At 47.9% G+C, this 20669-nt stretch overlaps 1 protein-coding gene across 1 annotated transcript in view; it reads right to left on the reverse strand.

Annotated features, from left to right (window-relative positions):
- Lpcat3 (lysophosphatidylcholine acyltransferase 3) overlaps positions 1-16701 on the reverse strand; it is a 40548-nt gene extending 23847 nt beyond the window's left edge. The window contains exon 1 of the mRNA XM_032905709.1: positions 16429-16701. Within this exon, the coding sequence (XP_032761600.1) occupies positions 16429-16579 (151 nt within the window). The 5' untranslated portion in view covers positions 16580-16701. The remainder of the gene's footprint in view (positions 1-16428) is intronic.
- Between the last annotated feature and the right edge of the window lie 3968 nt (positions 16702-20669).

The following is a 20669-nucleotide window of genomic DNA, read 5'->3' on the forward strand; positions in this document are numbered from 1 at the left end:
TTTAAAATTTTAATTATTCTTTGTGTGTGTGTGTGTGTGTGTGTGTGTAGAAGAGGAGGAGGAAGAAGAGGAGGAGGAGGAGGAAGAGGAAAAGGAGGAGGAGGTCAGAGGCGTGTCAGATCCCCTGGAGCTGAAGTTACAGGCAGGTATGAACTGCCTGATGTGGGTGCTGGGAACCAAACCCAGGCCTCTGAGAAAACAGGGCGTGCTTTTAACCACTGAGCTGCTTCTCCAGCCTCTGCTGCTCGAGTGCTGGGACTAAGGTGTACGTCATCATGCCAGGTACCACTTTTCCTTAAAAAGCAAAAGGCCCCAAGACGGTCATGTATAGCCTTCGGGTATTAAAAACAAAAGCACCCACTACACAACAAATCTGCAGTGTCAGGCGGGGAAGGATGCTGGCTGCTTGTGCCAGCGTCAGGCCCCGGGAGAGGCCAGGCTGAGAGGAATGCCTGGGCTGTGACTCCCAGGAAAGCCAGCTGGGATGTGGGTGGCACCTCCCAAGGAAATCTGAAGGGATGATTCGTCTGGACTCTGGGATAAACAGTCACTTCTAGCTCACTGGGTTTAGCACACGGAAGTTCGGTAGAACTGGGCACTTTGGTTCCTCCTTGGTCAATAACATGTTTCTATGTAGAGTTCAGGTCTCAGTGTGCAGCCAAATATCCGAGGCCAGAATGCAGCCGGAATTTCAGCATGCAGGGAGAAGGCGCTGGGATGCAGGAATCTAGGGACCCTACATTTCCTAGTAATTCTAGTGCTATGCTTCCCAGCAGCAAGGGACCATACATGGCCAGGAGTGGAAATACTGGTAGAGATGGTGAAGCCCGAGCTTGCGCCTGGGAGAAGGGGACACCCATTAGATGGAAGCAAGCCTACATCCACTTGCCCATCTTTCTCCCACATCTCACCGGCCCTGCCTTTTCTTTCTCTTAGAATTGCTTTATTCCACTTCCAAAGGACTTACTTTTATTATTGTTAATTGTGTGTGCACGTGTGTGCTTGTATGAGGGAATGTTTCTCCCAGTGCAGGTGCCATAGGAGGCACCAGCCAGCTGCCCAGCGTGGGCTGGGAATTGAACCTGTGTTCTCTGGAAGAGCAGAAGCGCCCTTGGCGGCTGAACCACCTCTGGCCCCTATGCCCGAGACCTGCTTATCAGAATGTTCATGTTATGGCTTGCTCTTACAGAGCAAGTCTAAGGCCTTGTTCCCTTTATGATGGCTCTCATTCCCAGGGGGGAGAAAGCCCATTCCTGTCTTATCTGCTCTACTCTGCTCTGCTCTGTGCGAGGACTGCTCAAGGCCTGCTTGGTCTCGCTGCCCTGTGATTTACCTGGTTTCTTTCCAACCTTCCCTTATACTGCTTCCTCGCCATTACTGGGGCCAAACCTAACTGCTGTAAACATAAACAAGGTAGGTGACATCTCTTTGTCTTAGCAAATAAGAAATAATTGGTGTGCTGCCCGGCTGTGATGCTAACAGGAGAAAAAGTATCCAAAATGGTCCTTATCATTCGGAGTATGTGCGCTTGTTGGATTCTTGCTTTCGTCCGTGTGTCTTTAAGAGAAAAGACGAAGAGAGCCAGTAGTGATGCTGATAGTACATGCGTTGCATCCCAGCACTCAGGAGGCAGAGGTAGAGGCAGGCAGATTTCATGAGTTCAAGACCAGCCTTGCCTACAGTGAGCTCCAGACCAGTCTGGGTTACAGTGAGATCCCGTTTAAAAGAAAAAAAAAAAAAAAAAAAAAAAAAAAAAGCTACAACAGAAAAATATAGACAAACTATGGACTCTAATAAAACCATCAACGAGTGCTTGCTGATCTTGTGGAAGATCCAAGTTTTCTTCCCAGAACCCACACCAGGAGGCTCACAACCACCTCTGACTGCAGCTCCGAAGGATCCGATATTTGTCTTCTGGCCTCCATGGCTCTGTGTGCTCACACGAGCGTGCGCGTAAGAGCCGGAGAGATGGCTCAGTGGTCAAGAACACTGGCTGCTCTTCCAGAGAACCTGGGTTTAACTCTCAGTATCACATGAACGTTCACAACAGTTACTGGGGATCCAAAACCCTCACACAGACATACACGCAGGCAAAACACCAAAGCACATGAAATAAAATAAATTATTTCAAACATGCATATAAATAAAAAGTTCAAAAAAACCCCCAAAAACAGCAAGCCTTGGGCAGGTGAGATGGCACAGCAGCCAAGCTCGACGACCTGAGTTCAAGCCTCAGGACCCCAGCAGTGGAAGGCAAGAACTGACTCTACAAAGCCGTCCTCTGACCCCCACGGGTGCCATGGCATACGTGTGTGCATATAAATAAGCACAAGTAAACTGACATGATAATTTTATTATTTTTATAATAATATTAGTTATATAATTTATTATTAGTTAATCCTAAAAAATATCTGGGACTGGTGAGTTGGTGCTGGCTGGACCGACCCAGGGAACCCACAGGGTGGGAGGAGAGAACTGACTCCCACAACCCATCCTGACCGCCATACGCACACAGATACTACAGAAATAAGTGTAAAAATTACAGGAAAAACCCTTACACTGTGTGTGGTACTCTCACTTATGAAGAAACAGTGGGTATGGCAGAGGTACATGTCTGTAGTCCCAGCTCTTGGGAGGCCGAAGCAAGAGGATTTTCATGGGTTCTGGGCCAACTTGAACTGTAGCAAGGCCCTGCCTCAAACAACAAACACAAACTGGCCTAATTAAAAACCAGCACATAACGGCAGTAAGCATCTTCCCAAGTCAGTATTTTCCTCAAATATTTTTGTTTAATGAGATCTTACTAAAGACTTTAAATACAGGCTTAAGCACAGGGTTAGGAGAACAACATTCAGAAGAAACTCAGGCTTGAAATGAGTGTGGGGCCAGGCCTCTACCCGCTGCCACCTTTATAACAAGATTCTAACATGGCACAGTGTTCTTTTTTTTTTTTTTTTTTTTTTTTTTTTTTTTTTTTCTGGAGCTGGGGACCGAACCCCGGCCTTGCCACCTTTATAACACCAGATTCTAAATCCCCAACCCCAGTGTTCTTTACCTACAGCATTTATGGAGTGCATAGAGGTTAGATTTCTTTATCCTATAAGTGCGGATACTGTTTCATTCTTTTTCTCTTTTTAACAGATTTTATATTTATTTTTACACTCCAGATTTTACTCCCCTCCGGGTCCACCCTCCAACTGTTCCACATCCCACCCCTCCACCCCCCACTGTTTCATTCTTACTCCATGAATACATTTTATTAACTGGTTTTCATTTTCTCTCATCTCACATAGTAAGGTGAATACAACTGTCAAGAGTCCTCCCTTCTTTTACTATATTTTATTTTATTCGTGTGGGGTTTTGCCTGCCGTATGTCTATGTGCCACGTGTGTACCTGGGGCTTACAGGGGCCAGAAGAGTGCAGGATCTCCTGGGACTGGAGTCACAGTCAGGGGCAAGCCACCATGTGGTGCTGGGATTGAACCCTTCCTGTGGAAAAGAAGCCGTACCCTTTTTTGTTTGTTTGTTTTGACACAGGTTCTCTTTGTGTATTAGCCCTGGTTGTCCTTGACTCCCTCTATAGAAAAGCCTGGCCTTGAACTCACAGATCCACCCAGTTCTGCCTCCAGACCGGATTAAAGGTACGCGCTAACACACCCCGTTGTTCACCCTTAAACCCTGAGACAGTCTCAAGTCCCCTAGGTTGACTTGATCTTGGTGTCTGAGGATGACCATGAACTCCTGCCTCTACTCCCAAATGCCCGATGGTATCTGGTGCTGGAATGCAGAGACACGTGACATCGCGCTTGCCTTTTTTTTTTTTTGGACAGGATTTCACCACCTGCCCAAAGGCTGGGCTAGAACTTGAGGTAATTCTCTGGTCTCAGTTTCTTGAGTTCTGGGGTTTCAGGTGTGTGCTACCAGTCTGGCAACTACCTCCTCTCCTCCTTTTTGGACACATGATCTTGCTCAGATTGGGGTAATCCTGCTGCCTCAGCCTCTCAAGTGCTGGGACTGTAGGTGTGACCTCTACACCTGCAGCCTTTGTCTGTTCTCATTTGGGTTTTTCTTCTTTTAACCTTTATTTTTCTCTCATATATTGCAGCCCCTCCCACCACCCCAGATTCACTCCTCCCGTTTCTCTTAAAAAAAAAAAAAAAAAGCAGCCCTCCTAGGACCTATCCTGCAAACACTGCCTAACAAGATACAGCAAGACTGGACACAAGCCCTCGTATCATGGCTGGATGCGGAAACCTAGAAGCAGGAAAAGGGTTGCAAGAGCAGGCAAAGAGTCAAAGTCACACTCACTCCCACTGTTGGACTCCCACAAGAACATCAAGCTACCCAACCATAATGCATATTCAGACAGCCTAGCGCAGACCTACGCGGGGTCTGTGATCCTCTACGAGCCCTGCTTAGTTGGCTCTGTAGGCTGTGTTCTCACGGTGCCCGGACACTTGGATATGTGTGTGCATTTGCATGAGTACATACACATGTGCACTGTGCACCTGTATAGAGCTGACGGTCTGCTGCTACCTTTTGTTAGGATGAGCCTTTCCCCAGATGGCCTCTCCCGTACTGGACAGTGAGCTTCTGCCAAGACCAGATTTTTAATTGTACAGCTTAGTGAAGTTGCAGTCAGACAAAATTGATGTTCAGTAAGTTATAGCTTAGGATGTGTTGTACACACACACACACACACTCACACACACACACCAACACCTGTATACTAGACATGAAATACATGACATAAATATTTCTCCTACTTTGTGTATTATGTTTCCATTTTCGCGACACTACCCTTTGATGTACTGGAGTTATTAACTAGGTTTGTAGACTGATTGCTGAGAAATTGCTCCTTTACTTTTTTTGGGAAGAAAATTTGAAAGTGTAGGAAAAATCTTTTAGAAATCAATAACATGGGGTTGGGGATTTGGCTCAGTGGTAGAGCGCTTGCCTAGCAAGCGCAAGGCCCTGGGTTCGGTCCCCAGCTCCGAAAAAAAGAAAAGAAAAAAAATCAATAACATAACATTTCGGTATAAACAAGAAGACTGGGCTCATAGCTCAGTGACACAGGACACGCGTGCTCTTGTTTGCCATATGCAAGACTCTGCTCTTGGTCCCCTATACCAGAAAGGTCCCAAGCTCAAAACAAAACAGCCAAACCTCAGACTCAGAGCTCTGGAGCTTCTTAGGAGACGACTTGGGAACCACTGTCAACCTTAGGGTTTTCATGTTCTCAATGGAAAGACCAGTACTGGCCTATAGCACGTCTGCTGTCTAACAGCACAGACGAATAAAGGACATATATGTGACTTGGGCTGTGTATATTTTAAAAATAAATGCACATGCCTGTCTTCCCAGCATTCAGGTAGAACGGAGAGAGTGCTAGTGAGGACGAACACTCCTAAACCTCACAGGGAGGTCAAGGTCTGTTTGGCTACATAACAAGACTGTCTCACGTCAACAAAAACCATGTGGACTGGGGCATGGCTCAGAAGGTAGAGAGCTTGCCCACCACAAGACCCACAACCCTAGGTTCTGTTCTTCAGGGTCACAAAACCGAAGCCAAATACTATTTGCTACCCAGCAGTTCCTGCGCTTGCTTTAGTTTCCTAGATTTTCAGATGGGCAATGTCTTGGTTCACATTTTACTGTTGTGAAGAGACACCATGACCATGGCAGCTCTCAAAGGAAGACACTGAATTGGGGTCGGCTTACAGTTTAGAGGTTTGTGCACTGTGGGAAGTCCATGGTGGGAAGCATGGTGGTAGGCAGGCAGATACGGTGCTGGAGAAGGAACGGAGAGTTCTACGTTTGGATCTGCAGGCGGCAGGAAAAGGCTGAGACACACTTTCTTCCAACAAGGCCATATCTAATAGTGCCACTCCCTATGGGCCTACAGGGGCCATTTTATTCAAGCCACCACAGACAATCAATGAAGAATTTCAAAAATGGAGTCAATCAGGTTTGGGGATGCTTACCTATAATCCCAGCCTCTTTGAAGGCTGATGCAGGAAGATCACTGCATGTTTGAGGCTAGACTGGGCAAGACAGTACGTTCCAGGTCAGCCTGGGTAATTTAGCAAGATCCTGGATCCTGCCTTAAACGGGGATGAGCGGGGCTGGGGATTTAGCTTAGTGGTAGAGTGCTTACCTAGGAAGCGCAAGGCCCTGGGTTCGGTCCCCAGCTCCGAAAAAAAGAACCAAAAAAAAAACCAAAAAAACAAAAAACGGGGATGAGCATTTCTAGGGGACCGCACAGGGCTGTAGTTTTGCTAAGGTCCTGTGTCTATTCTCTAACCTGACTCAGAATTGTCGGCTTTTGACTGAGGTGTATGCCAGGAGCCTAAGGGGCACCATTCCAGTTGGCTTCGGCCTGTCTTCTTGGAAGCAGTAGTTTCCTATTTATGGACAGTAACCTAGTGCGGTGTCCAGCCGATCTGAGTTTAGAATTGCTGTCACAGCAAAGTGAGAGCCTCGGGAGAAAAGCCTTCCCACAGGCTACAGGTTTGCCACTTCGCGAAGCAGCACACAGAGATCCGACAGAATACCAAGATTCACATGTGGATACAACCTTTATTTTTTTAGTGAATTCTTTATTACTCCCAAAATTACTACCTTACTTTACATAAATTTTATGGAGCAGACAGGAACTCAAATGGGTTTGTTTGTTTTGGGACAGGGTCTCACTGTGTAGCCCTGGCTGGCCTGGAACTCAACATACAGAGCAGGCTAGCTTCAAATTCACATTGATCCTGCCTGCTGCTGACTCCCACGGTATGTGTCACACCTCTACCCCTCCTATTCACGGTTTTCTTATGAAAATGCTATGACAGTGTGATTATTTAGTAACAAACACATCTTTAATTGATAAAAGCTTTTTAAAATTTTTTTTCTTTCTGAGATAGGATCTCAGTATGTAACTCTGGTTGTCCTGGAACTCGGCATGTAGACCAGGCTACCCTCTCCCTTCCAAGTGCTGAGATTAAAGGCATGGACCATCACACCTGGCATGTGCTTTCTGTTCTATTCTTTTTTTGAGACAGAGTTGTATGTTTGTGTGTGTGTGTGTTTGTGTGTGTAGTCCTGGGTGATCTGGAATTCACTCTGTAGACCAGGCTGGCCTTGAACTCATGAGACCCACCTGCCTCTGCCTCCCAAGTGCGGGGATTAAAGGCATGTGCCACCACTGCCCTTTGACTTTTTATTCTTAAGTTTATATGCAGTTAGAATGAGACATTTAAATAGTCCACTTAAGACTTTTTGAGCCAAAATTTTTCAAGCCAGTTATGGTGACACACCAGCACACACCTTCAAGTGAAACACTCCAGGGGCAGAGTCAGGTAGCTCTCCCAGTTTGTGACCAGCCTGGTCTACAGAGTTTTAGGAGAGACGGAGCTACAGAAAGAGACCCTATCTTGAAAAATCAAACCAAAAGAAAACAAACTGGCCTTTTCCTGTCAAAGCTGAAGAGATGGCTTAGCGCTTGAGACCCGCTGCTTCTTGTACAGGACTCACATAGTTCAGTGCAGAGCGTTCACACATTAGTTCTCGGCCACGAGCAACTCCAGCTCTAGGACCCCATGACCCCCGTGGGTACTTGGCAGCCTCTTCCTTGCCAGTGGTCAGAGATGCCACAAGGATTTGGGGGCTCTGATCCCTGATCTGATTCCTAAATGATTTTAGGGTTACCTCTTGAGAGTGTGTAAGGGGTGTTAACACTAGGAGGCTCATTAAGAGAGCAGATGCTCCCCGTTCTGGGTGGAGTCACTGGGAACTGGGATAAGACTATCTTATTTGCTGGGTGTGGTGGCACAGGCTTCGATTCCAGCATTCTGGAGCTAAAGGCAGGTGGATCTCTGAATTCCAGACCAGACAGGGCCACTTTGTGAGACCAGGTCTCAGAAAAGACCTGATGCGTTGAGCCTAAACTAAAACCCAAGTGTGATTATTTCGGCTTAGCTAGGTCCCCCTCTGACGAACCTTCCCTCTCCTGCAATGTCGCACGCACCCAAAGCCTTTATTAACCTTTACTGCCACGTGATTCTTATATGGAGCAGTCCACACAAGGTGCCCAGAGCTCATCCTTCTGACTGAGCTTCAAAGCTACACTTTGAATGGGGAGGAAATGAGACCTTACAAACAGTGTGCTTCAAGCCAAAGAAAATCTTCACCCAGCATTTTTTTTTTCTAGTTTTGTTCTCCATATCCCTTTCTTGTTTTGAAAACAGGAAAAGAACACACATGACACTTTCTAAATAAACAAGAGATGGGCGGGCAGGGTGTAGTGTCTTTTGCTTGCTACTCCAGCTGAGGGAAAAGAGTTGAGTTTTAGGCCATCCTGGGGTACCACAGTGAGTTCCGGGCTAGCCTAGGTTACATATGGGACCCTGTCTCAAAACAACAGCAAACAGATAAGCTTTCTTGTTCTTCAAGGAGCTACTTCTATTTCACCCAGAGAACTCCTCCTAGGCCTAAACATCCTGGTCTTTAATTTCTTAACTGCTGTAAATACACACACACACACACACACACACACACACACACACACACACACACACACACACACAGAGTGAGAGAGACAGAAAGACAGAGAGAGAGAGACAGAGAGAGACAGAGAGAGACACAGAGAGACACAGAGAGACAGAGAGGGAGACAGAGTCACACAGACAGACACACAAACACAGAGTCACACAGACAGACAGACAGAGTCACACAGACAGGCAGACACAGACATGCACACGCACACTTTAAAACCTTTAGGAGTGAGAACACACACAGAACAGCTTTTCCTAGCAGGTGCAACTGGGATCTAATTCTTGTTACAGCCACAAGTCAGTTTCGTAATTGCATTAATAAATGTGCCATCAGTTATGAGTTGACTGACGACTCACTAATCTGAAATTTGAAGAAGGACAAGGCACTGCTCTGAGTTCACTGCAAGCCTAAAGGCCACATGAGTTCCAGACCAGCCTGGACTACAGAAAGTCTCTGCCTCAGACAGACAGACAGACAGTCAAACAAGCAAAGGAAAAGGAAATGCTACACTGCTCAAGGTGGCTGAGTTGATACAAAAAGCAGAATTGGCCACAGTGGCCCAATCGTCTTAGGAGGACGCTCTGTAACTGACCCCTCATCTGAAGCTCCTGAGATGAAAACAACACAACACGTACGATCGTGATCCTCTCACAAGGAATGGAAAGACACACAAGCCAGCCGGTGGGGGACAGTGAGCCATGATGAATCCAAGAGAGCTGCTTTGCCGAACACCTGAGCATCCGCAGACGTTTCAAAAGCCTGAGACCATGCAGACGTCAAGTCCTCGATGATGATGAAAGCTGCAACAGTCCTAAGCTCTAGGGCAGTATGTGTAAGGGGAGTCTGGAACAGGCGAGCACAGCGGGGCGAGTGTGCTGAGGAAGACTGGGATCCCGGCACCCGGAGGCTGAGGCAAGAGTGAGTCCACAGCCATCTTGGGCCGAAGACAAGACCTATTCTCAAGCAACGGCTGGCAGATTACTCAACTGGTCCTGGTGGTGCAGGCCTGTGATGCCAGGTACTCTGAGGCTGATGAGCATAAAACCTAGTGCCTACTGAACAAGGTTGGTTTCACACGAAACAGAAAGCAAGAGGCAAGCTAGGCGGGACAGGTGGCTGAGGAGGGTGGATCCCTATGAGTCTGAGGTCAGCCTGGGCTACAGGTGCATTCTAGGCTGGCCCGAGATACGGTGGAACATCTAATCAGCCCGTGTATCATCAGCCAGTCCAGGGTCGGGGTGTAGTACACACCAGCATTCCCAAGACTTGGGAAGCGGAGGCTGGAGGATCAGGAGATCAAGGTCACCCTGGGCCACTCACAAACAAATCTCAGACCAGAGGCTTCAGATGCTGAGAAAAATCTGTGGCAATGAATTGTGTAAAGTCCAGGAACAGAGACATAACAGAGTATTCCTAGACTTTTAGAATTGGAAGGGCTCGTGAAAGTCATACTGGGGGTCATAGTCAGAGATCCCAGTAGTTTAGTTAATGTGACTCAATTTAAGTTCCATTTAGTTACCTTTGAGTCGTGACTTCAGTGCTACCCCAAGAAAGATGGCACTGAACAAGTCTTTTCGACGGTTCACAAGGAGCTAACCCATGGGCCTGGTTTGATTTTTATTTTAAAAGTCACTAGCATTAGTAATACCAATTCTAAACCTCCAAGGAAAGACTTCCTACTCTTAACTGCAATTTTTGAGCAGCCAGGCAAGCAACCGACAGCCATGACCACGCCCACAGAGCCCTGGGGTAGGCAGAGTGGCCGTCTGTTGCTTTTGGCCAGCCCTGACTTCGGATGCTGAGGTATCCGTGTGCTCATTACACCTTGGTTAACCACCGAGTTGACAGAAAGGATTATGGCAGACATTTTTATGTTATAGCTCTATAAGGCTCCACTCAATCCCCTGTGGCCACCGGTTCAGACTCCTGGAAGATAAGGGCAGAGCTCTTAAGTAACTTCGCCTTTCTAGCCCCAGCTGTCAGAAACTACAAGGGAAGTTACAACAGTGCTGTACTCGCCTGTTGAAAACTGGCAGGCTTCAGAGAATCACCTAGGAGCCATTTGGGGCAATGTCCAGTACAAAGCCGTCACAAAGCCCAGTGTGGTGTCATTCCCTTGTAACCCCAGCTCTGGGAAGACGGGTAAAAGGATCAAGGGCAGCCTAGGCTACTGAGGACACCATCTCACCAAAACCAAACAGGAAAAGTTACTTCTGTTATTAACAAGGGGTAGCGAGATTGACCTAAGGATTAGATTTCCTTCTATAAGCGTTCTTACAGCATTTCATTTCCTATCTGACTCAATTATGAGACCAAACTTACTCCTAACCCCTCTTCCACCTGGCTCTTACATAGCACAGGCTGGACTCAAACTTGCCCGGGAGCCAAGGCCCATCTGGAGCCTTCTTCCTCCACCTCCTGGGTGCTGGGATCAAACCCAAGGCTCATATTGACTAAGCCACAACCCTAGCCCTGCCTGCAAACTTGGGTCTTAAAATTTCCTTGGAACTTAAAGTAAGACTCAAACTAGATCACGGTGCAGCACTGAGCAGTACCCACTTTCTGTCTGTATCTCTGTGCGTGGCCATCTAGGCAGCAGACAGAGGCTGGGTCCCGGCCGTCACTCTCTTGTCTGCCCTGCTATGTTGAGGTTCCAGCTGAAGACCTTGTGCACCTAAGGCGGGCACTAGGATTGAGCTACTCGCCCAGCCCTTAGTTTAGGGGCCAGGCTGGCCGGCCTTGAACTCATGACTGTTTTGAATGCTAGAATTACAGGTGTGCACCACTACGTCCAGTCTTTTTTGAAGGGGGGTTACTTTTATTTTGCCGAATCATTCATTCATACATTCATTTAACCAACAGTTATTTACAGTCAAGTGCTATGAACTCTGGGTACACGGTGGTGAACCAGATGTAACATATAGTTAGAGGATTTCATTCAGACTAAGAATGGAACGAGGGACACGATTTCAGAAGCAGTCAGGAAAGAATGCTCACAGGAAGCAACAGTTTGACGAGAGACCCAAAGGGTGGATTGGTTGTGTCAAGTGACTGAGCAAAGAGCCGTCTGAGGAGTAGGGTCAGTGTGCACAAAGGCTCGGGGCAGGAAGGGCTTACAGCCTTCCCTGAGGAAGGGAAGAAAGGCCATGTGGCTTGAGGCTATGCACTTGTTTGAAACAAGGCTGGAGCCCCAGGCAAGGGCTCGGCAGCAGAGACACAGGCTGCTTCTGGGGAGGAGACTGGAAGGGGCAAGCAGAGAATTAGAGACCAGTCAGGAGGCTGCTGCACACACATGTTCATGTGTGTGTGTGTGTGTGTGTGTGTGTGTGTGTGTGTGTGTGTGTGTGTGTTCATGTGTGTGTATGTGTTGTGTGTGCGCGAGTGTGTGTTTGTGTGTATATGTGTGTGTGTGCTGTGTGCGTGTGTGTATGTTGTGTGTGTGTGTGTTCATGTGTGTGTATGTTTTGTGTGTGTATGTGTTGTGTGCGCGAGAGTGTGTGTTTGTGTGTATATGTGTGTGTGTGTGCGTGTGCGTGCGTGTCTATGTTGTGTGTGTGTGTGAGGGAGAGAGAGAGAGAGAGAGAGAGACAGACAGACAGACAGACAGACAGATGAATAGTGATGGAGAGGAGTTGGAGATCTGAAGACACAATTAGTTGTTGCCCTGCTGAAGGGAAATGGCGAATGGGTGCAGGCAGCAAGTGACTGGGAGGGGACAAGGTGCAGTCTTTGGTTCCCACCAGCTTTGCACTTTCAAACAACTCTGCCTTCCCCAAGTCTTGGAGTTGCTTCTCCCCGCAGCGGATGCACCTTGCGTCCAAGTCATACGGACACAGCTCCCTGTTCCTACTGTTACCCTCCCTCTCTTTAAATCAGTGTTGTGCTCTATTGGTCCAGCGTCAGCTCCAGGCACACCATTCCCCACTGTTTTTGTGAGACAGCCTCACTGAGTAGCCCAGGCTGGCCTTGAATTAGTGGTGATCCTCCTGCATCAGGCTCCTAAGGGCTCACGTCCTTCCTAAGCTCTACCATCTGAGCCTAAAGAAGGAGGCTCACTCTGGTTCCAAAGTGCATTAAACCTCGTAATGCTCGGGACTTCTTATAGCCACTTGGGTTTCTGCCTTTTACTGGGGTCAGCACACTGATGTCAATGGATTTCCCTACCGCAACTGGCAGAACACAGTGCGTGCTTGGCTTTATTAGACATACTGGTCCCGCTGCTCCTGCTTGTGGGGCATCGAGAACACTCTTGTCCTTGTCCATAACAAACATACCTTGTTGATGTTATAAAGAATTCACATGTAAATTATGATAAAACTCAAGTTGTTAAAGGAGGGGTGCTTCCCAGGAGTATCCGTCAGCACTAGGGCTCAATTCATCTCTACATCCTCACAATCACACTTAACGCAAATGTCTGTATCACTGGGGAGTACTCCGACACAGCCCTCCACATAACTTAGGTACTAAACACCAAGGATGGTGAACTGGGTGGTGGTGGCACACGCTTTTAATCCCAGCTCTCGGAATTAGGTGCATGTAGGTCTTAGTGAGTTTGGGGTCTGCATGATCTACCTAATGAGTTTCAGGGCAGCCAGGGCTACGCAGTGAGACCCTGTTCCAAAATAAAAATAAAGACAGTAACAAAACAAGCTGAGGATGTGGCCCTGTGACAGAGTGCTCACTTCATGTGTGAACCCCTGGTTCAATTCCCAATGCTCCCTACCTTCCTCTCTCAGATGAAAATCTCTATGGATTGGGGATTTAGCTCAGTGGTAGAGCGCTTGCCTAGCAAGCGCAAGGCCCTGGGTTCGGTCCCCAGCTCCAAAAAAAATAAAAGAAAAGAAAATCTCTGAATTATGACTTTCCAGATTGCTTTCTGTAACTCATTAATAGGTCATGAGTTCAATGTAGGGGCATAAATGGTATGAAAAATAAGACAGTAAGGGCAATGTTGCTTCCCTAAATGTGTTTCTAATACATTCATACACTATAGAAAGTATGCAGTATGGAAAGACCTTTAGCAAGGAGATCAGAAAGCCAGTGTTTTAAAATTCTTCAACCCACGGAGCTTAAGGAGAGGAAGTAGAAAACTGGGCTGGAGTTCAGTTCCCAGCACCTTATCACTGCTTTCTCTTTTTTTCATTTTTGGTCTTTTGAGACAGCTTTTCTCAGTGTAGCCTTGACAGCCCCAGGATTCACAGTGTAGACCAGGCTGGCCTTAAAACTCAGAGATCCCCCTGCCTCTACCTGAGTGTTGGGGTTAAAGGTGTGTACCCCACCCCCCAACCACGTAGCACCACTGATTTCTTTAAGACTTATTTTTTATTATGTTTAATTCTGAGTACTTGTGTGTGGGTTTGTGCAGAGGAAAGCAGGTGCTGGCAGAGGCCAGATGTGTCAGATCCCCTAGACCTGGAGTTGCAGGCAGTTGTGAGCCCATGATGTAGGTGCTGGGGACTGAACTCCCACCCTCTGAAAGCACTCTTAACCTCTGGGCTACCTCTCTAGTTCTAATTTTGTTTTGTTTTTCTTTGGTTCATCGAAACAGGTACTGGGCAGTCCAGGTTGGGCTCATACATGCTGTGTAGGAAAGGATGACCTTGAACTCACAATGCCCCTTCCAAGGGCTGGAGTTACAGGCTAATACCACTACAAGGAAAATGTATTTACGAGCCAAACATACTTTCATGTCAGGCCAACTGTATCAGTCTGTATTTACATGTATATATTTAACCCATGCCTAGAAACAGCATCCTATACAGACACATAATTGGGTTAGGATGCGGTGCAGTGGTACAGGGCTTGCCTAACATGAGGTAGGTCCTGGGTTTAACTCCCAATACTGGGAAGGGGAAAAAGAAATCCTTCAAATGACTAGAGGAAGCAGCCTATGTGAGACGGGGAGGAGGCCACGAGGTGACAGAAGGCCTGGAAAAGGGGCTGCAGTTCCAGGTACTTCTTACTCTGGTTGTGTGTCGCAGTGGCAGGGGTGGGACATGGGGACTTGGATGATTTCCAAGTCAAGCTTACTTTTGCGACAGCCCAGAGCAGGGCCAGGCGGCATCTGAAGTCAGCACACAAAACACAATTCCAAGTCCTAATTCCAGCCTTACTTCCACTTAACAGGCCGAGCTGACAATGTATTGCTACCCGTCTTAGACGTCCAGTACGCAGATGAGGACGCAGCAAAGGTCCTCCTACCTAATGAACAGTATGCGTTCTTAATTGCCAATCCCAACGCCAACAAACTGGGTCAGAAGCAAGGTTCAAAGAGTCACAAGCTCAAAGCGGCGGCGGTGGTACATAAACCCAGAGATGTGGGATGCTGATAAATTTGGGGAATGTTTGAATGACACCGAATTGAGCAAACCACAGAACCTAAGATCCCTGCACCTCTAAAATCTTAGGATCCTACCAAGGAAGAGGGAAATCTTTATCAGAGGAAAGATAGATCACCTTGGTATGATATGAAACAATGGTATTAGCCAAGGTCGTTTAAGTAAGAATTAAAGCTCCAGCCATCACTGAGATGGGATTCACACCCTCTGGTGATATTACGTGTCAATGTCTCTACTGACTTCCTGGATAAGTTCCAAATTTCTTTCTGGAATTCAAAACCTTCCCAGCCCAATGGTCTCAAACTTTTTTAAAAAAAAAGATAGGGTCTAAAACCATTAGCCCAGGCTCAAACTCACAATTCTCTTGCCTTAGTCCCAGGGTGCTGAGCCGCAGAGGCATTAAGCCACCACACCCAGTTTATCTCAAACTTCCTACAGTTGCGATCTGTTAACCCTCTACTCACGCCTGGCAGACTTTTCTCACCCTCACTCTCTCTAACTAAAGTTATACAGCCTTCCCCAAAAGTTCCAACCACTTAAAAATCGGCCGCGTTGAGTCTAACATCTCTGATCTTGACCTATGAATTCTTGCCGGACTTTACAGCAATCTTATGCTAAGCACAGCTGTCTTCATTTCATAAGAAAATTAGGGGCAGAGCGGCTAAATGGCTTGCCTGGGGGTCCTGTCATTTGTGAGTAGCGACAAGGACGCCTTCAACTTCAAAGTCCACACTTTTCCCCACCATACCATGCTACCTCATGTATTAAAAAAAAACCTCGAAGAATGTAGTTTTTTTTTTAAAGCCTATAAAACACACACATATAATATATAATATAGCTTGTTGCAACATAAATTCAGGTACATTGCATCCTTTGAACCATATGAATAATAGTCACTCGGAACAAGCATGGAGTTTTAAAGGTTGTTAATAGTGCTGTTTCCCAAGCCCAGTATAAGAACGAATTCCAGGGTAAATGACAGGTGGGCGGCTAAGAGGGAAAGCAATATGGTATAAGAAAATACTAGAAAGAGAGCAAAAAGAGATGAAAGTACACTAGACGTTGGCAATGCACAAAACAGACCGAGAAGTCGTAAGTATGGAGTACTGGGCAGAGGAGGCCCGTAGTGCTAAAATATCCTAAGTTCGAGGGCCTATGCCTATCGTAAAGTGAGCGCATGATGGGGGCTGTTAATAACAGATAAGCAGTACTCATGGCCAGAGTCGAACTCTCGAGAGCCACAGATAGACATAGGTCGCGAGGGCACGGTCCAGCATATCGATGACAAGGCGGGAGGTGACTGAGGAGCCAAAGGGCACAGCATGGGCCAAAGGGAATGGGAAGAGGTTCAGAGGGTACGGGCCCCCAGACTCAAGACAAGACTTGTCTTTCCTTCGATAGCTGGCTGACGTACTTGAGGACCTACACCCGCACCCCGAAGCCCTCCTGGGTGGTTCGGGGCAGATAGGCAGGTCCTGTCCCCAGTCCCCATTCTGCCTATTTCCCTGGGACTCCACGAGGGGGCAGAGGCAGGCAGGAGGGTCCTTACCCAGGAAGATGGAGAAGATGAGCCGCAGCGCCTGTTCCGACGCGCCCAGGGACGTCGCCAACTTGTTAAGGCTCAGATCCTCGACACTCGTCCACAGTCCCCGCATCTGCCCTAGCGTCTCTCCCACGTCCCCGTCCGCTGTAGACGCCATCTTAACTGCGGGCGCCCCCCGGGGACCCCCAGCTCTGCGCCCCGAATGTGGGCAGAACGCGGTGGCTTCACCCCCAATTCCGGCCGGGGGCCCGCCCACGGCGTGCGCATTGGCTGCGGGCCCGCCCAGAGCCTCTAGACCCACCCGATTATTGGTTGAACCAGCCAGGGGCGGGGCCGAGCGCAGCAAGGTAGGAAGAGGGCGGGGCCGAGCGTTTGTAAGGCAAAGGTGACTCCCGTGAAGAAGGGAAACGGGCCGGGCTGGCAGGGCGGGGCTTGCGATCCCGACCCAGCTGCTATTGGAGCAGGCGGGAGCGCGAGGCGAGGTGACAGTACAACTGGGTCCGGACCGCTCCGGGAAGGAGTGGGTCGGCCGGGTGTCCGGCCGGCTTGCTCGCTGCCTTCCCATTGGTTGAGACAGGAGCAGGCGAGAGTTGGGGCGGGGGGGGTGCGGGGGCGTCACCAGACCGCGAGGTTACTGTCGGTCGCCGGCGCTGGGGTTACTGGGGCATGTAACGGAGCGGTGCGAATGACTGCTACCGCCCCGCGAGCGCCCCCTAACGGTGCCTTCTCGGAGGGGGGGGTCGGTCCTGCATTTCCAAGCCTTTCCCGAGGGGACTGGGGGAGCCCAGGGGCCCAAGAACACTATTTGACCCTTTAATGCTACGTAGCCCTTCCCGTTGTGAGTTCCTTTCGGTTGCTTCAGGTACTGGGGCTCGAACCCTGTCCTCGTGGACGCTTTCCCGCCGGAGCTACAACACTAGTCCTTATTCAGAGTTCCCTTTCTATAGTAAAACGCGACCTTCTCTCCGGAGGCAATGAAATTAGGATATGCCTATTTATATTGAAAAGAGCCTATTTAACACTTGCCGTTTTAATTAACAATTAAGCTGGTTTTGTCACGGCTTAAGTAATGTATGTTCCTGATGAAAGTTCAAACACTAGAGGCATGAAGCAAAGTCTGAGTCCTTCTCTCCTATGAAGTCTTAACTTCCCACCGGCGACCCCAGGGAAAGTGACAGTCTATGGGGGTGTGCAACAAAGGGATTCACAAGTTCTTGTCATAATGAATTCAGCCATGACTTACACTTTCGTAGCATTTTAAACTTTTTTTCCAGCACCCTACCCCTTTCTTTTCCAGGGGAGTTGGACACGTGCTAAGGAAGCAATGAGCCATGTCGCTGTCTCTTGCCTTTTCATATCCTACTTTTATTTTTAATTAAAAACATTTTTTTACATTTATTTATGTATATGTTGGGGTATGTTGGGGGAAGGGCTAGTTTTTACTACAGAACACACATGAAGGTCAAAGGATGCAGGATTCCTTTCTATCTTTTGCCACACGGATTCTGGGGGTTGAATTCAGGCTGTCAGGCTTGGTGGCAAGTGCTATTATGTGCTGAGCCATCTCTCTGGCCTGCAATTATTTTAATTAGTTAAATTTTAATTTAAAATGCTTTATTTTATTTTTAATTATAGGGTTGTGCTGCTGTGGGTGGTGTGGAGATGAAGATTTCGTATCCCCAGAATACACAACCGCCGGTGTTACAGGCAGTTGTGAACTGCGTGATATGGATGCTGGGAACTGAATGCAGGCCGTCCGCTAGAGCAATAGTCTCTCTCAGCCACTGGGCCAGCTCTCCAGCACTGCCGTTCTTTTTAAAAATGAAATGTTTCACTCCTAGTGAAAAGTACAAACTGCAACCACCCGCCCTGGATTTAGAAAAGACATCACCTAGACCAGCGGCTCTCAGTTTAATGCTTCAGCCCTTTAATACAGGTCCTCATGTTGTCGTGACCCTCCCGCCCAACCTTAACATTATATTTGTTGCTACTTCAAAACTTCGTTTTGCTGCTGTTAGAAATCATTATGCAGTTTTCTGGAGATACAGGGTTGCCAGAGGGGGCACAAGCCATGGGTTGAGAACCACTGACCTGTACAGTTTGAAGACCCTAACGTAACCCTTTCTGCTGTCATCTCCCTTCTTCATCTGAGACTGAAGATCTTAGTCAGCCACCTGACTGATAGGAATATTCATCACCGGGGAGTTCTGTTTAAAGGCGTGACCCTGGGCCCGTGGGATGGCACAGCAAGTGGAAGTACTTGCTGCAAATGTCTGGCTGACTCTGGACTTCGAGAGAACCAATTCCCAAAAGTTGTCCTCTGACTACTACACATGTACTATGATTTGTCTGTTCCCACATTCAAGCATACACCCATTACACACACACGCGCACACACACACATTATATACACACATACAGAGACACTAATAAAAATTTTAAAAGTGAGCAGCACATGGTGGTGCATGCCCTTAATCCCAGCACTACAGAAGCAGAGGCAGGAGGATTTCTGTGAGTTTAAGGCCAACCTGATCTAGTCCATGATGACTTGGAACTTTGGAACGCTATAGCTCAGGCTGGGTTTGAACTTTGATTCTCCTGACACCGAAGGGCTGCATAGGTGAGCTTCCGGCCAATTCCTCTGCCTCTACACCCCATTTTGACATAAGAATGCTAGGATTACAGACACGAGGTCTCACATCTGGCCTTTTAATTTTATTATTATTTGGTTTAAGGCAGGATGTCAGTGTCAGTGGTTCTGGCTGGTCTGGAACTCCCTCTGTAGACCAGGTTGGCCTTGCACTCAAAAGGTCCTGAGTGTGGGAAGGAGTAGTGGGGCAGTAAGCAGTGCCCTCCAAGGCCTCTGCTTCTGTATTTTGCCTCAGGTTCCTGCCTGGAGTTCCCGCCTTCAGTGGCACAGTGAGCTGTGATGCAGGAGTGGGAAACAAACCCTTTCCTCCTCAAGCTGCCTGGGTCACTGCTGTTTTGTTTGTTTGTTGTTTGTTTATCACAACCATAGAAACCCTAATGAAGACACATTTTAAAAAGTCATTTGCCAGCCAGTGGTAGCCCCCATCTTTCATTGCAGCCCTCGGGCAAGATCAGCCTGGTCTACAGCGCCAGTTCCAGGACGGCCAGGGCTGCACACAGAGGAAAAAAAAAATCATTTCAATTCTTTTTTTCTTAAAACTAGTGAGTTGTGAGCTGGAGAAGTGGCTCAGGGGTTGAGAGCACTAACTGCTCTTCCAGAGGACCTGAGTTCAATTCCCAGCAACCACATGGTGACTCACAACCATCTGTAATGGGATCTGATGCCCTCTTCTGGTGTGCCTGAAGACAGTATACTCGTAACATAAAAGAATAAATAAATTTAAAAAAAACTAGTGAGTTGTGAAGAGAGGAATTACGTATTCTATAGAAAAGAAGAAATAACTTTGTTAGAAATGAGAGTGTCCATTGCTGCCCCTGCCTCCTCCTCCTCTCCCCCCTCCCCTTCCCCTTCCCCTCCCCACTCCCCCTCTCCCCCTCTTCCTGTTAGTCTTTCCTCTTTTTCTTATTCCTTTCAGTCTTGGCGCTTTCCTTCTCTGATGCACCAGAATTTCCTTTACCTCTGTAGACAGTAATATCCTTATCTTCCTAGAGCTGCCTGTTGTGTGCACTGCCATCATTCCACTGCTCTCCCAGCTCCTCGCCCACAGTGGAGGCAGCAGTGGTCTTTGATTTGGTCGCAATATTCAGAACACAAGAGTCTGGCCCTCCTTTGCCCCGTCTTTGGCACGTGCCGCTTTTCTTTGGCAGATGTGATCTCCCACTTCTCCAAGCGCCTTTTGGAGAACTGTGAGGAGCTGACCGAAGTTCAAGTGCTCTCCTTGAGCCTCCGTTGGGAGTCTGCACAAAGAGTGTATAGGATGACACTTTGGCTTCTTAGCATGTCCTTTATCAGTGTTCGGTTTTTTTCCCTCAGGAGCGCTGGACTCGCCCAGGGTCTGGACAGCTTTTTCTTGCCGGGCTCTGCCTTGGAGCTCAGTGTGTTGCAACGGCTCTGAAAGCAGGAATGGGGCACTATCTTTTTTGTTTTTCTTCTGAGACAAGGTTTCCCTGTGGTTCCTCAGCAGACCACAGTGCCACAGTGGGCCTGCGTCCTTAACCGACAATGAGAGTTTCTTGGACTTGAGCCTCCAAACTTTACAAGAAGTTACCTGCAGGCTGGAGAGCTGGCTCAGCGGTTAGGAGCACCGGCTGTTTTT

Source organism: Rattus rattus, chromosome 6 (assembly GCF_011064425.1).
Source record: "Rattus rattus isolate New Zealand chromosome 6, Rrattus_CSIRO_v1, whole genome shotgun sequence".
NCBI classification, from domain to species: Eukaryota; Metazoa; Chordata; class Mammalia; order Rodentia; family Muridae; genus Rattus; species Rattus rattus.